The sequence below is a fragment of the Pseudophryne corroboree genome, chromosome 10 (assembly GCF_028390025.1).
Source record: "Pseudophryne corroboree isolate aPseCor3 chromosome 10, aPseCor3.hap2, whole genome shotgun sequence".
NCBI classification, from domain to species: domain Eukaryota; kingdom Metazoa; phylum Chordata; class Amphibia; order Anura; family Myobatrachidae; genus Pseudophryne; species Pseudophryne corroboree.
Window position 1 is genome coordinate 336,592,816 of NC_086453.1, and position 13,910 is coordinate 336,606,725.

The window sequence follows — 13,910 nt, forward strand, 5'->3', positions numbered from 1 at the left end:
ATGGAGGGAGGAGCCAGTGCACACCCATACCTAAAGTTCTTATTTAGTGCCCATGTCTCCTGCAGAGCCCGTCTATTCCCCATGGTCCTTACAGAGTCCCCAGCATCCTCTAGGATGTAAGAGAAAAATAAAATAAAGAGGACTGTCTAAAAAAGAAAATAAGATTTTACTTACCGGTAAATCTATTTCTCGTAGTCCGTAGTGGATGCTGGGGACTCCGTAAGGACCATGGGGAATAGACGGGCTCCGCAGGAGACAGGGCACTCTAAGAAAGAATTAGGACTACTGGTGTGCACTGGCTCCTCCCTCTATGTCCTTCCTCCAGACCTCGGTTAAGGAAACTGTGCCCGGAAGAGCTGACAGTACAAGGAAAGGATTTTGGAATCCAGGGTAAGACTCATACCAGCCACACCAATCACACCGTATAACTCGTGATAAACTTACCCAGTTAACAGTATGAACAACAACAGAGCATCAGACCAACCTGATGTAACCATAACATAACCCTTATGAAAGCAATAACTATATACAAGCATTGCAGAAGAAGTCCGCACTTGGGACGGGCGCCCAGCATCCACTAAGAAGAGCCCCCCTTCCTTGTGGAATGGGTTTTTACTGATTTTGGAGGCGGCAATCCAGCCGCAAAATGAGCCTGCTGAATCGTGTTACAGATCCAGCGAGCAATAGTTTGCTTTGAAGCAGGAGCACCCAGCTTGTTGGATGCATACAGGATAAACAACGACTCAGTTTTCCTGACTCCAGCCGTTCTGGTTACATAAACCTTCAAAGCCCTGACTACCTCTAGTAACTTGGCATCCTCCAAGTCACAAGTAGCCGCAGGCACCACAATAGGTTGGTTCAAATGAAAAGAGGACACCACTTTTGGCAGAAATTGCGGACGAGTCCGTAATTCTGCCCTGTCCATATGGAAACCAGATAGGGGCTTTTATGTGACAAAGCCGCCAATTCTGACACACGCCTAGCCAAAGCTAAGGCCAACAGCATGACCACCTTCCATGTGAGATATTTTAACTCCACGGTTTTAAGTGGCTCAAACCAGTGTGATTTCAGGAAACTCAACACCACGTCAAAATCCCACGGTGCCACAAAAGGGGCTGAATATGCAGCACTCCCTTTACAAAACGTCTGAACTTCAGGAAGAGAAGCCAGTTCCTTCTGAAAGAAAATGGATAGGGCTGAAATCTGGACCTTAATGGACCCCAATTTTAAGCCCAAAGTCACTCCCGACTGTAGGGTGTGAAGGAACCGGCCCAGCTGGAATTCCTCTGTAGGGGCCTTCCTGGCCTCACACCAAGCAACATATTTTCGCCATATACGGTGACAATGTTTTGCCGTCACGTCCTTCCTAGCCTTTATCAGCGTAGGAATAACTTCATCCGGAATGCCCTTTTCCGCTAGGATCCGGAGTTCAACCGCCATGCCGTCAAACACAGCCGCGGTAAGTCTTGGAACAGATAGGGCCCCTGTTGCAACAGATCCTGTCCGAGAGGCAGAGGCCATGGGTCCTCTGTGAGCATTTCTTGTAGTTCCGGGTACCAAGTCCTTCTTGGCCAATCCGGAACAATGAGTATTGTTCTCACTCCTCTTTTTCTTACGATTCTCAGCACCTTGGGTATGAGAGGAAGAGGAGGAAACACAGACCGACTGGAACACCCACGGTGTTACTAGTGCGTCCACAGCTATCGCCTGAGCGTCTCTTGACCTAGCGCAATACATTTGTAGCTTTTTGTTGAGGTGGGATGCCATCATGTCCACCTGTGGCAGTTCCCCAACGACTTGTAATCTGTGTGAAGACTTCTTGATGAGGTCCCCACTCTCCCGGGTGGAGGTTGTGCCTGCTGAGGAAGTCTGCTTCCCAGTTGTCAACTCCTGGAATGAACACTGCTTACAGTGCGCTTACGTGATTCTCCGCCCCGCGAAGAATTCTGGTGGCTTCCGCCATCGCCACCCTGCTCCTTGTGCCGCCTTGGCGGTTTACATGAGCCACTGCAGTAATGTTGTCTGCCTGAATCAGCACCGGTTGGTAGCGAAGCAGAGGCTCCGCTTGACTTAGGGCGCTGTATATGGCCCTTAGTTCCAGGATATTGATGTGCAGACAAGTCTCCTGACTTGACCACAGACCCTGGAAATTTCTTCCCTGTGTGACTGCCCCCCACCCTCGGAGGCTTGCATCCGTGGTCACCAGGAGCCAAACCTGAATGCCGAACCTGCGACCCTCGATAAGGTGGGCACTCTGCAGCCACCACAGAAGAGACACCCTGGCCCTGGGGGATAGGGTGATCAGCAGCTGCATCTGAAGATGCGATCCGGACCACCTATCCAACAGATCCTACTGAAAGGTCCTCGCATGGAACCTGCCGAAGGGAATGGCTTCGTATGACGCCACCATCTTTCCCAGGACTCGCGTGCATTGATGCACCGACACCTGTTTTGATTTTAAGAGGCCTCTGACCAGAGTCACGAGCTCCTGAGCCTTCTCAGCCAGGAGAAAAACCTTCTTCTGGTCCGTGTCCAGAATCATGCCGAAGAAGGGCAGACGCGTCGTAGAAATCAGCTGCGACTTTGGAATACTCATAATCCAGCCGTGCTGTTGCAACACCTCCCGAGAGTGTGCTACGCTGATCAGCAACTACTCTCTGGACCTCGCCTTCATGAGGAGATCGTCCAAGTATGGGACAATTGTTACTCCTTGCTTTCACAGAAGCACCATCCTTTCTGCCATTACCTTGGTAAATATTCTCGGTGCCGTGGACAGACCAAACGGCAACGTCTGGAATGGGTAATGACCATCCCGTACCACAAATCTGAGGTATGCCTGATGAAGTGGATAAATGGGGACATGAAGGTATGTCCAGAGACACCCCTTTATGTCCAGAGACACCATAAAATCCCCCCCTTCCAGGCTTGCGATGACCGCCCTGAGCGATTCCATCTTGAACTTGAACCTTTTCAGGTATATGTTCAGGGATTTTAAATTCAGTATGGGTCTGACCGAACCGTCCGGTTTCGGTACTACAAACATGGTCGAATAATAACTCCTTCCTTGTTGAAGGAGGGGAACCTTGACCACCACCTGCTGAAGATACAATTTGTGAATTGCATTTAACACGGTTTCCCTCTCGTGGTCGGAAGCCGGCAGGGCCGTCGGTGAGGGGGCATCTTCTCAAAGTCCAGCTTGCATCCCTGAGACACAATATCTATTGCCCAGGGACCTAACAGGGAGTGAACCCACTTGTGGCTGAACTTACGCAGGCATGCCCCCACCGGGCCTTGCTCCGCGTGTGGAGCCCCAGCGACATGCGGTGGATTTTTGTAGAGGCCGGGGAGGACTTCTGTTCCTGGGACCTAGCTGTGTTGTGCAGCTTCTTTCCTCTGCCCCCGCCTCTGGCAAGAAAGGACGCACCTCGGACTTTCTTGTTTCTTTGTCTAGAGGCTGCATTTGATAATGTCGTGCTTTTCTAGGCTGTGCAGGAATATAAGGCAAAACAACAGAATTACCAGCTATAGCTGTGGAGACCAGGTCCGAGAGCCCTTCTCCACACAATCCTCAGCCTTCCATATGCCTCTTAAGTCGGCATCATCTGTCCATTGCATATTCTACAGGACATGTCAAGCAGAAATCGACATAGCTTTGTCTCTAGGACCCAGTATACTCATGTCTCTTTGGGCATGTTTATGTTTATTTATATATATATATATATCTCTTAAGACAGCATCATTAATATAGATATATATCTCTATATATACATATATCTATATATATCTACATACTAGGGTCTCAATCTCTGCTGATAAGGTACCCGTCCACGCTGCCCCAGCGCTATAAACACATGCCGACACAATCGCCGGTCTGAGTAGTGTACCAGAATGTGCACGCTATCTGCAGGATCCCTGAGAATAGCTGTTTTGGGCAAACGTGACACCCTAGGGGAAGATTCCCATTGTATCCTGGCCCTAGTGGGGAAAGGATACTGCCTGAGAATTCTTTGTGGGAAGCTGCAGTCTCTTGTCTGGAGATTCCCGCTCTTTTTCCTCATGGGAGGAGGGAAATTTACCTCAGCTTCCTTCCCCTTAAACATGTGTACCCTTGTGTCAGGGACAGATGAGTCATCAGTGATATGCAAATCTTTTATTACAATAATCATATATTGAATACTTTTCTGCCATTTTGGCTGTAACTTTGCATTATCGTAGTCGACCCTGGAGCCAATCTCCGTGTCGACATCAGTGTTTATTATTTTGGATAGTGAGCATTGAGAGACACTGAAGGTATCTGCGAGAGAGGGACAGACATGGGTAGATTTCCTGTCTGTTCTCTAATCTTTTGTGCAATAAATTCACCTCAGCACTTAATTACACATATTCAACAGGTGTCGGCGGAGACACCCTCACACACACATATTTGCTCTATCTCCTCCTTAGGGGAGCCTTTTACCTCAGACATGTCGACACACACGTACCGACACACCACACACACAGGGGATGCTCTATTTGAAGACAGTTCCCCCACAAGGCCCTTTGGAGAGACAGAGAGAGAGTATGCCAGCACACCCCCCAGCGCTATATGACCCAGGAATCACACAGTAACGTAGTGTTAACCCAGTAGCTGCTGTATATATTGTATTTACGCCAAATTTATGTGCCCCCCCTCTCTTTTCACCCTCTTCTACCGTGTAACTGCAGGGGAGAGCCTGGGGAGCTTCCTCTCAGCGGAGCTGTTGAGAGAAAATGGCGCCGGTGAGTGCTGAGGAAGACGTCCCGCCCCCTTAGCGGCGGGCTTCTGTCCCGCGATTGTGTGTAAAATAATGGCGGGGGCTCATGCATATATACAGTGCCCAGCTGTATATATGCTCTATTATGCCAGGAGGTACTCAATTGCTGCCCAGTGCGCCACCCCCTGCGCCCTGCAGTGACCGGAGTGTGTGGGTGTAATGTGGGAGCAATGGCGCACAGCTGCAGTGCTGTGCGCTACCTCATATGAAGACAGGAGTCTTCTGCCGCCGATTTTGAAGTCTTCTTGCTTCTCTCGCCGGCTTCTGTCTTCTGGCTCTGCGAGGGGGACGGCGGCGCGGCTCCGGGATCGGACGACCAAGGGTGAGTTCCTGTGTTCGATCCCTCTGGAGCTAATGGTGTCCAGTAGCCTAAGAAGCACGACCTATCCGCAGTAAGTAGGTTTGCTTCTCTCCCCTCAGTCCCACGTAGCAGAGAGTCTGTTGCCAGCAGATCTCTCTGAAAATAAAAAATCCAAACAAAATACTTTCTTATTAGCAAGCTCAGGAGAGCTCACTAAAGTGCACCCAGCTCTGTCCGGGCACAGATTCTAACTGAGGTCTGGAGGAGGGACATAGAGGGAGGAACCAGTGCACACCAGTAGTCCTAATTCTTTCTTAGAGTGCCCTGTCTCCTGCGGAGCCAGTCTATTCCCCATGGTCCTTACGGAGTCCCCATCATCCACTAGGACGTTAGAGAAATATGATTTAAGGCATCAGTATCCATGTCCTTTCTAATCACATCAGTCAGGTAGGTATTTAGCCCTGGGTATACTTCTGTTCTGAATATATAAGTAGGCAGTCACCCAATATACTTCAGGACAGTATTATGGCACAGCAGAGTGCAGCCAAGCCCCCACTTCCCAGATAGGCATTGCCTCTATGGAGAACGGAGACTGGGGTTAAGTGTAATAGCCTTTCAGTCATTGGTGAGTTCCCAATGCGACTGTTTGCTGGCAAACTTACCCGCAGTATACGCCACTATGAGCACTTTGTGGCAGTGCGTGCCATTGTCAGACTCCGTGGCAGCGGGTGCCCTTGTGGAAACACACCACTGCTCTGCTCTCTCTACACCACCTCCTTCCTAGGCTTTCAGCCTTCACTACCCTCTCTGAGGATGACAGTCACATTTATCTCTTATGCTACATGTACATCCGCCCCTCTGCCACTTGTACCTGGGTGTGTCTGCCATCACTACCTACATGAGCTCATCTTTTTTTCCCCTACTAAAGCCGCTGTCCCTCCACACATCTCCTTTAAAGTTGAAGATATGAAGCCAAAACCTATCGCCCACGACTGCTATCTTGGCTACATCCACCTTATGCTTCACTCCTCATATGTAGATCCACTTGCAGTCCTGTCCCCGTTCCTTACTGGGAAAATAATCTAAGCCCTGGTACACTCGTTGCCTACCTCCTGACTGGCCTTTCCCCTTTACAACCTATCCTAAATGCCACAGCTAAACTCTCCCGTCACCCCACTCTGTAACTCTCCATCTCACCCAGAATGCTCACCCGCACTTCAGAGCTATCACCAATACCTGGCTTGTCACCAGATGCAGCCCGTCACATCTCCTGGTCACTCCCGTCTCCAAGACTTCTCCTGCGCTGCCCACCACCTAACTACATTCTCACCCAGCGTACAATCCTTCAAACAGTGCCGCAAACAACCACCAACTTCCATTACCACCCCCGCCCTAGAATGTAAGCTCCCACAGGTAGGGTCCTCTCTATTCTATGGGTGAGGGGCATCCAACTGACTAAAGCGTGCAGGTGAAGTCGCCCATAGCAACCAATCAGATTCTAGCTAACATTTTATAGAATGTACTTGATTAATGATAGCTATAAGCTGATTGGTCACTATGGGCACTTTGCCATTTGTCCTCTCTAGAAGGTTTTAATACATCTTCAAGTGGCCGCGGACTTTTAGCTCCCAAGTTAAATCACTTACAGCCCACGGTAAGCCCGGAGGGTGCACTTAATGCAGGTTAATGGCAACCACAGAATTTACTGCGCACAGTAATCACATAGCTTCTGGAATATATGCCTTTCCGTGGAACAGAAATTAATAGCTCTGGCCTCTTAATCCTGGAGCTAAAATCTAATCAAGAAACTCAATACACAGTTTATCAACACAAGGAACCACCATCAGATCTAATACACCTTTTATAGACACCTAGCATCCAACAGACCCATGGGTCGATTCAATTCAGCTCAAGTTAAGTCGGCGAATACTCGTTCTCCCGGACTTAACAGGTTGATTTGTCGGGAGAATGGGTATTCTCCGACTTAACCGCCCAGCGCGATGCTGATTCCCGACAGAATCAGCCTCACGGCAGAATTTTTGTCGGATTTCCTCTCGCATCCCCCGGGGGTGAGAGAAGAATTCCTAACAATTGAGTGTCACTTGGCGCTGTATTGAATAGCACCGGGAGCTAATTCCCGGCGCTATTCAACTGTCTGAGAATTGACTCGACCCCAATATACTCTTTATAAACACCAGGCATCCACCGTCAGACCAAATATATTCACTGCAGAGGTGGGCAATAAGCATCCCTCCAGCTGCTGTAGGACTACGCCTCCCAGCATACCCTTCCTCAGTTTTGCCGTCAGGGCATGCTAAAGCCGGGCAAATACTAAATGGTGTGTGTACCCGGCTGTCGGCACGACCGATGTAAAAATATATTGCCGCATACACCAAGCGACATATAGTGCAATATATATCATTCACGCCCGCATTCCCCTGCATCTGGTCGTTGCCGGGATTGTCCCGTCGGGTGTGCCGCACGACCAATGGGACGACCCCGGCAAACAACCCATGAGAGAATGCAATTGACAGTACACAGTAGACGATGTGCCCGATCCGTCGGATCGGACGACATATCGCCTAGTGTGTACAGCTTAAAACTGTGGCATGGCATGCTGGGATGTGTAGTTCAACAGCACATGGCGGGACGCTTATTGCCTAGCCCTTATACCAGGCATCCACCGACAGGGCCAAGACAAGAGTTAACAAAAGGAAAGATGGATCATGAAACGTCTTCACCTCTATTGCTGTGTAAGGTAAAGTAATAAGAGCTGACGACGCAGATTGTTACTCTCCTGGCATGAGCCTTGTAACACTTGGGGAAAAGTTCAGCACCAACAGCAAACAATAAACCACGGAGCAGCTACGAAGCCCCTCTCCCACTACACACAGGTCTTGTTCACAGAAATAACAAAGCATCATATAATGCAGAATAACGGAGGAAGAGACCTGGCTGCGGTCATGAGACAGAGGAGGGTTGGAGCTAACAAAGACCTCAGTATCCACACGTCCAGCTCCAAAACTTCCCTCACACGGAGCGTCTCCACTGTACTGTGTGTCCCACATAACTACATGCACAATCTGTACAGCATCACCTCGGAGGACACCCCCTGCTCACACCAGGACCTGACAACAATGGCATCGGCATCCTTTGTGCGATCTGCAGGCTGGGACACAGCATGCAACAGCTGTCCCTCCATCCATCCTGAGGAAGCCATATCCAGGGAGATAATCCCAATATCCCCATTACAGATCAGGGAACGGCTTATCCTGTGGGATGGACATTCCCGGGATCATCCGGCTGACTGTAATAAATACAGAATACACCTATAGCATCTGAGGGGGAAAGGTGCAACTCACCCCAAAGTCATCTCCCAACTTACCCCATCACACGGGGAGAGAGGCCCCCATATCACACATCATATACTGTGTATACACCTATAACTTAAAATTTACTAGCACATCACTGTGTGTGTGTGTATATATATATATATATATATATATATCCATACACACACTAACAAATGCATGCATGTACATAAAGAGGAGAGCACATCATGTACTGTGTATACACCTATAACATTATATATTTACTAGCACACATATATATATATATATATATCTATATATAAATATATATATATATATATATATATATATATATCTATATATATATATATATATATATATATATACACACACACACACTTACAGATACATGCATGTAGAAAGAGAGAGAGCACACCAGTGGGAGCAGCACATGGCTATTATGGATGACATCACTGGGAATAACACATATCACACATACAGCACACTCTCCCCGGGATACAAACAATGAGGCTGCCCAGCTCACACTCAGACACACAGGGGCCGGGGATGACGGTCCCGGGGACTCACCCTGGAGGAGGAGGAGCAGAAATCCCGATGCCGCCATCTTGTGCGCTCCAGGGGACGGGAAAACACGGCCAGAGAGTGTAGATACCCAACCGTCAGACAGCCCGGTACGCGGGAAAGCCCCGCCCCTCAACCCACGCCCTGCCCCTCGCGCTGATCCCCGGGAGAGCCACACCCTCATCCTGGCTGATCCCCGGGAGAGCCCCGCCCATCATCCTGGCTGATCCCACGGGAGAGCCCGCCCCTCATCCTTATTGGATGACTGCCGCAAGCGTCTAACGGATCGTGCAGCCACGCCCCTCCTGGAAAACCGTTACCTCGGCTCATCATCGCATCAAGCAGCTACACGCTGCGCTCTGCCCTCTCCCGGCCATTGTTAGTATTGCACGCTTTTTGGTACCAGTCAGTACTATAGCCAGTGATTATGTTTCTCTCTGCCCCAGCCTGGTCACTTCTGGGTGTAACACGCTGGGTCCCTCTCAGCAGGGATTATACAGCACTCTGCCCCACCCTGCTCACCTCTGGTTATCGCCCTTTTGGTGCCTCTCAGCAGTGATTATACCATACTTGCCTACCTGACCCTCTCCATGAGGGAGAAAATGCTCTGTTCCTGGACTTTCCTGGTAATGTATGATTGCCATCACCTGTGGTGAGCTAGGTAATTGATAAGAAAGGTGTTTCACCACAGGTGACGGCAATCATACATTACCAGGAAAGTCCAGGAACAGAGCATTTTCTACCTTATGGAGAGAGTCAGGTAGGCAAGTATGGATTATACAACAGTCTGTCCCTGTCTGGTCACCTACAGTATGTGTATCATCAAACAACTGGTTCCTGTCAGCAGTGATTATAGAGCCCCCGCCTGGTCTTCTCTGGGTATAACACGTCTGGTGCTTCTCGTCAGTGATTATACAGCGTTCTCCCCCGCATGGTCTCCTCTATGTATGAACTGCCTGGTGCCTTTCAGCAGTGATTATACAGCGCACTATCCCAACCTGGTCTCCTCTGGGTATGACACACCTGGTGCCTCTTAGCAGTGATTATACAGCGCTCTGCCCCCACCTGGTCTACTCTGGGTATCACACTCCTGGTGCCTCTTAGCAGTGATTATACAGCGCTCTGCCCCCACCTGGTCTCCTCTGGGTATCAGACGCCTGGTGCCTCTCAGCAGTGATTATACAGTGCTCTCCCCCAGCCTGGTCACCCCTGGATATCACATTCTTGGTGCCTCTCAGCAGTGATTATACAGTGCTCTGCCCCCACCTGGTCTCCTCTGGGTATCACACGCCTGGTGCCTCTCAGCAGTGATTATACAGCGCTTTGCCCCCGCCTGGTCTCCTCTGGGTATCACACGCCTGGTGCCTCTCAGCAGTGATTATACAGCGCTCTGCCCCCGCCTGGTCTCCTCTGGGTATCACACGCCTGGTGCCTCTCAGCAGTGATTATACAGCGCTCTGCCCCCGCCTGGTCTCCTCTGGGTATCACACGCCTGGTGCCTCTCAGCAGTGATTATACAGCGCTCTGCCCCCGCCTGGTCTCTTCTTGGTATCACACACCTGGTGCCTCTCAGCAGTGATTATACAGCACTATCCCCCAGCCTGGTCGCCTCTGGGTATCACACTCTTGGTGCCTCTCAGCAGTGATTATACAGCGCTCTGCCCCTACCCTGTCACCTTTCCGTATGACACTACTGGGGTATATTTACTAAAGTTTGGGTTTATAGAAGTGGAGAGAGGGCGATTGTAGAAACCAATCAGATTCAAGCTATTATCTTGTAGAAGGTGCTAGATAAATAAGTAGAATCTGATTGGTTGCTATGGACAACATCTCCACTTCTATAAATCGCTCTTTAGTAAATATACCCCCTGGTGACTGTTAGCCGTTATTATACAGCGCTCTGCCCCGTCACTTTTGGATATCCTATCACAGTTCTGGTGCCTGTTAGCGGTGATCATACAGCTTTCAGGTCTAGATTTATCAAGCCTTGGAGAGTGATAAATTGCACGGTGATAAATTATCAACCAATCCGCTCCTAACTGTCATGCTACAGGCTGTGTTTGAAAAATTACAGTTAGGAGCTGATTGGTTGGTACTTTATCACCATGTAATTTATCTCTCTCAAAGGCTTGATAAATCTGGGCCTCAGTCAGAGCCGGATTAAGGAGGGGTGCAAGGGGGTAAGTACCCCAGACTCCCTGTTTTTAAACCCCCCCCCCCCCCCCCCAGCACCTGCACACAGTTTGGACCTCCACCCTGCGCTCCCAGCGGCTCCCTATACTGCAGGTTGCCCTGGCAACCTAACAGCAGCGGCGCTGGTGCCGCATAGAAGTACAGGACAGCTGTGCGACGGCTCAGTTGTCCAATCGTGTGTAAAGGCGCTGCGCTCCCAGCGGCTCCCTATAGGTTGCCCTGGCAACCTAACAGTGCTGCCGCTGCTTAGAAGTACAGGACAGCTGAGCGACAGCTCAGCTGTCCAATCGTGTGTAAATGTACAGCCTGTGGCCCAGTCATTGGCTGGCTGGCAGGCTGCAGAGTGTGGAACCAGCGGAGGGTGCGAGGAGAAGCGAGCTTTCACTCTCCTGCGTCACCAGCTTCAGAGAAAAAAATGTAAACTGGATGTATTGGGTTTTGTTGTTATTTTTTTTTACCATGCTGCCAATCATGTTGTTAGATTGGAACTATTGGAGTGTTGGCATTGTGTGTGTGTGTGTGTGTGTGTGTGTGTACACGTTGTCGTGGACTCCCACAAGTTGGAATAGTCCCTCTCAGTTGGCATGCCGACTATTGTGTGTGTACACGTTGTCGTGGACTCCCACAAGTTGGAATAGTCCCTCTCAGTTGGCATGCCGACTATCGGGGTTGTTAGGGGTCGGGATCCCAGTGTTGGTATTGTGACCAGTGGTCTCCTGACCGCCGGCCACCTAACTACATCCACCCCCCCCCCCCCCCCTCCCATATGCGCGCGCTCCTGGAAAAGTGGATGTGGCCTCTGGAAAAGTGGGCGTGGCCTCGTAACTTCATATCATCAAACTATAAATATATTTCTCTGACGTCCTAGTGGATGCTGGGGACTCCGTCAGGACCATGGGGATATAGCGGCTCCGCAGGAGACAGGGCACAATAATAAAAGCTTTAGGATCAGGTGGTGTGCACTGGCTCCTCCCCCTATGACCCCCCTCCAAGCCTCAGTTAGATTTTTGTGCCCGACGAGAAGGGTGCAATCTAGGTGGCTCTCCTGAGCTGCTTAGAATAAAAGTTTAAGTTAGGTTTTTTATTTTCAGTGAGTCCTGCTGGCACTTAGGGGAGAGAAGAAAACTCACCTGCGTGCAGGATGGATTTGCTTCTTAGGCTACTGGACACCATTAGCTCCAGAGGGAGTCGGAACACAGGTCTCACCCTGGGGTTCGTCCCGGAGCCGTGCCGCCGACCCCCCTTACAGATGCCGAAGTTGAAGAGGTCCAGAAACAGGCGGCAGAAGACTTTCAGTCTTCATAAGGTAGCGCACAGCACTGCAGCTGTGCGCCATTGTTGTCAGCACACTTCACCAACAGTCACCAACTGTCACTGAGGGTGCAGGGCGCTGGGGGGGGCGCCCTGGGCAGCAATGTATAATACCTTTTTTATGGCTAAAATACATCACATATAGCCCTTGAGGCTATATGGATGTATTTAACCCCTGCCAGATCTCACAAACTCCGGGAGAAGAGCCCGCCAAAAAGGGGGCGGGGCCTATTCTCCTCAGCACACGGCGCCATTTTCCAGCTCAGCTCTGCTGTGAGGAAGGCTCCCAGGCTCTCCCCTGCACTGCACTACAGAAACAGGGTTAAAACAGAGAGGGGGGGCACTTATTTGGCGATATTACATATATAAAAATGCTATAAGGGAAAACACTTGTATAAGGGGTTGTCCCTGTATAATTATAGCGTTTTTGGTGTGTGCTGGCAAACTCTCCCTCTGTCTCCCCAAAGGGCTAGTGGGGTCCTGTCCTCTGTCAGAGCATTCCCTGTGTGTGTGCTGTGTGTCGGTACGTGTGTGTCGACATGTAGGAGGACGATGTTGGTGAGGAGGCGGAGCAAATTGCCTGTATTGGTGATGTCACTCTCTAGGGAGTCGACACTGGAATGGATGGCTTATTTAGGAATTACGTGATAATGTCAACACGCTGCAAGGTCGGTTGACGACATGAGACGGCCGGCAAACAAATTAGTACCTGTCCAGGCGTCTCAGACACCGTCAGGGGCTTGTAAAAACGCCCATTTACCTCAGTCGGTCAACACAGACACGGACACTGACTCCAGTGTCGACGGTGAAGAAACAAACGTATTTTCCTTTAGGGCCACACGTTTCATGTTAAGGGCAATGAAGGAGGTGTTACATATTTCTGATACTACAAGTACCACAAATAAGGGTATTATGTAGGGTGTGAATAAACTACTTGTAGTTTTTCCTGAATCAGATAAATTAAATGAAGTGTGTGATGATACGTGGGTTTCCTCCGATAGAAAATTATTGGCGGTATACCCTTTCCCGCCAGAAGTTAGGGCGAGTTGGGAAACACACCTTAGGGTGAATAAGGCGCTCACACGCTTATAAAAACAAGTGGCGTTACCGTCTCCAGATACGGCAGCCCTCAAGGAGCCAGCTGATAGGAAGCTGAAAAATATCCTAAAAGTATATACACATATACTGGTGTTATACTACGACCAGCAATCGCCTCAGCCTGGATGTGCAGCGCTGAGGGGGCTTGGTCGGATTTCCTGACTGAAAATATTGATACCCTTGACAGGGACAAGATTTTATTGACTATAGAGCATTTTAAGGATGCATTTCTATATATGCGAGATGCGCAGAGGGATATTTGCATTCTGGCATCAAGAGTAAATGTGATGTCCATATCTGCCAGACGACAGTGGTCAGGTG

At 49.8% G+C, this 13,910-nt stretch overlaps 1 protein-coding gene across 1 annotated transcript in view; it reads right to left on the reverse strand.

Annotated features, from left to right (window-relative positions):
- Positions 1-9,180, reverse strand: part of JAM3 (junctional adhesion molecule 3) — a 169,044-nt gene extending 159,864 nt beyond the window's left edge. Inside the window, exon 1 of the mRNA XM_063943610.1 lies at positions 8,994-9,180. Within this exon, the coding sequence (XP_063799680.1) occupies positions 8,994-9,171 (178 nt within the window). The 5' untranslated portion in view covers positions 9,172-9,180. The remainder of the gene's footprint in view (positions 1-8,993) is intronic.
- Between the last annotated feature and the right edge of the window lie 4,730 nt (positions 9,181-13,910).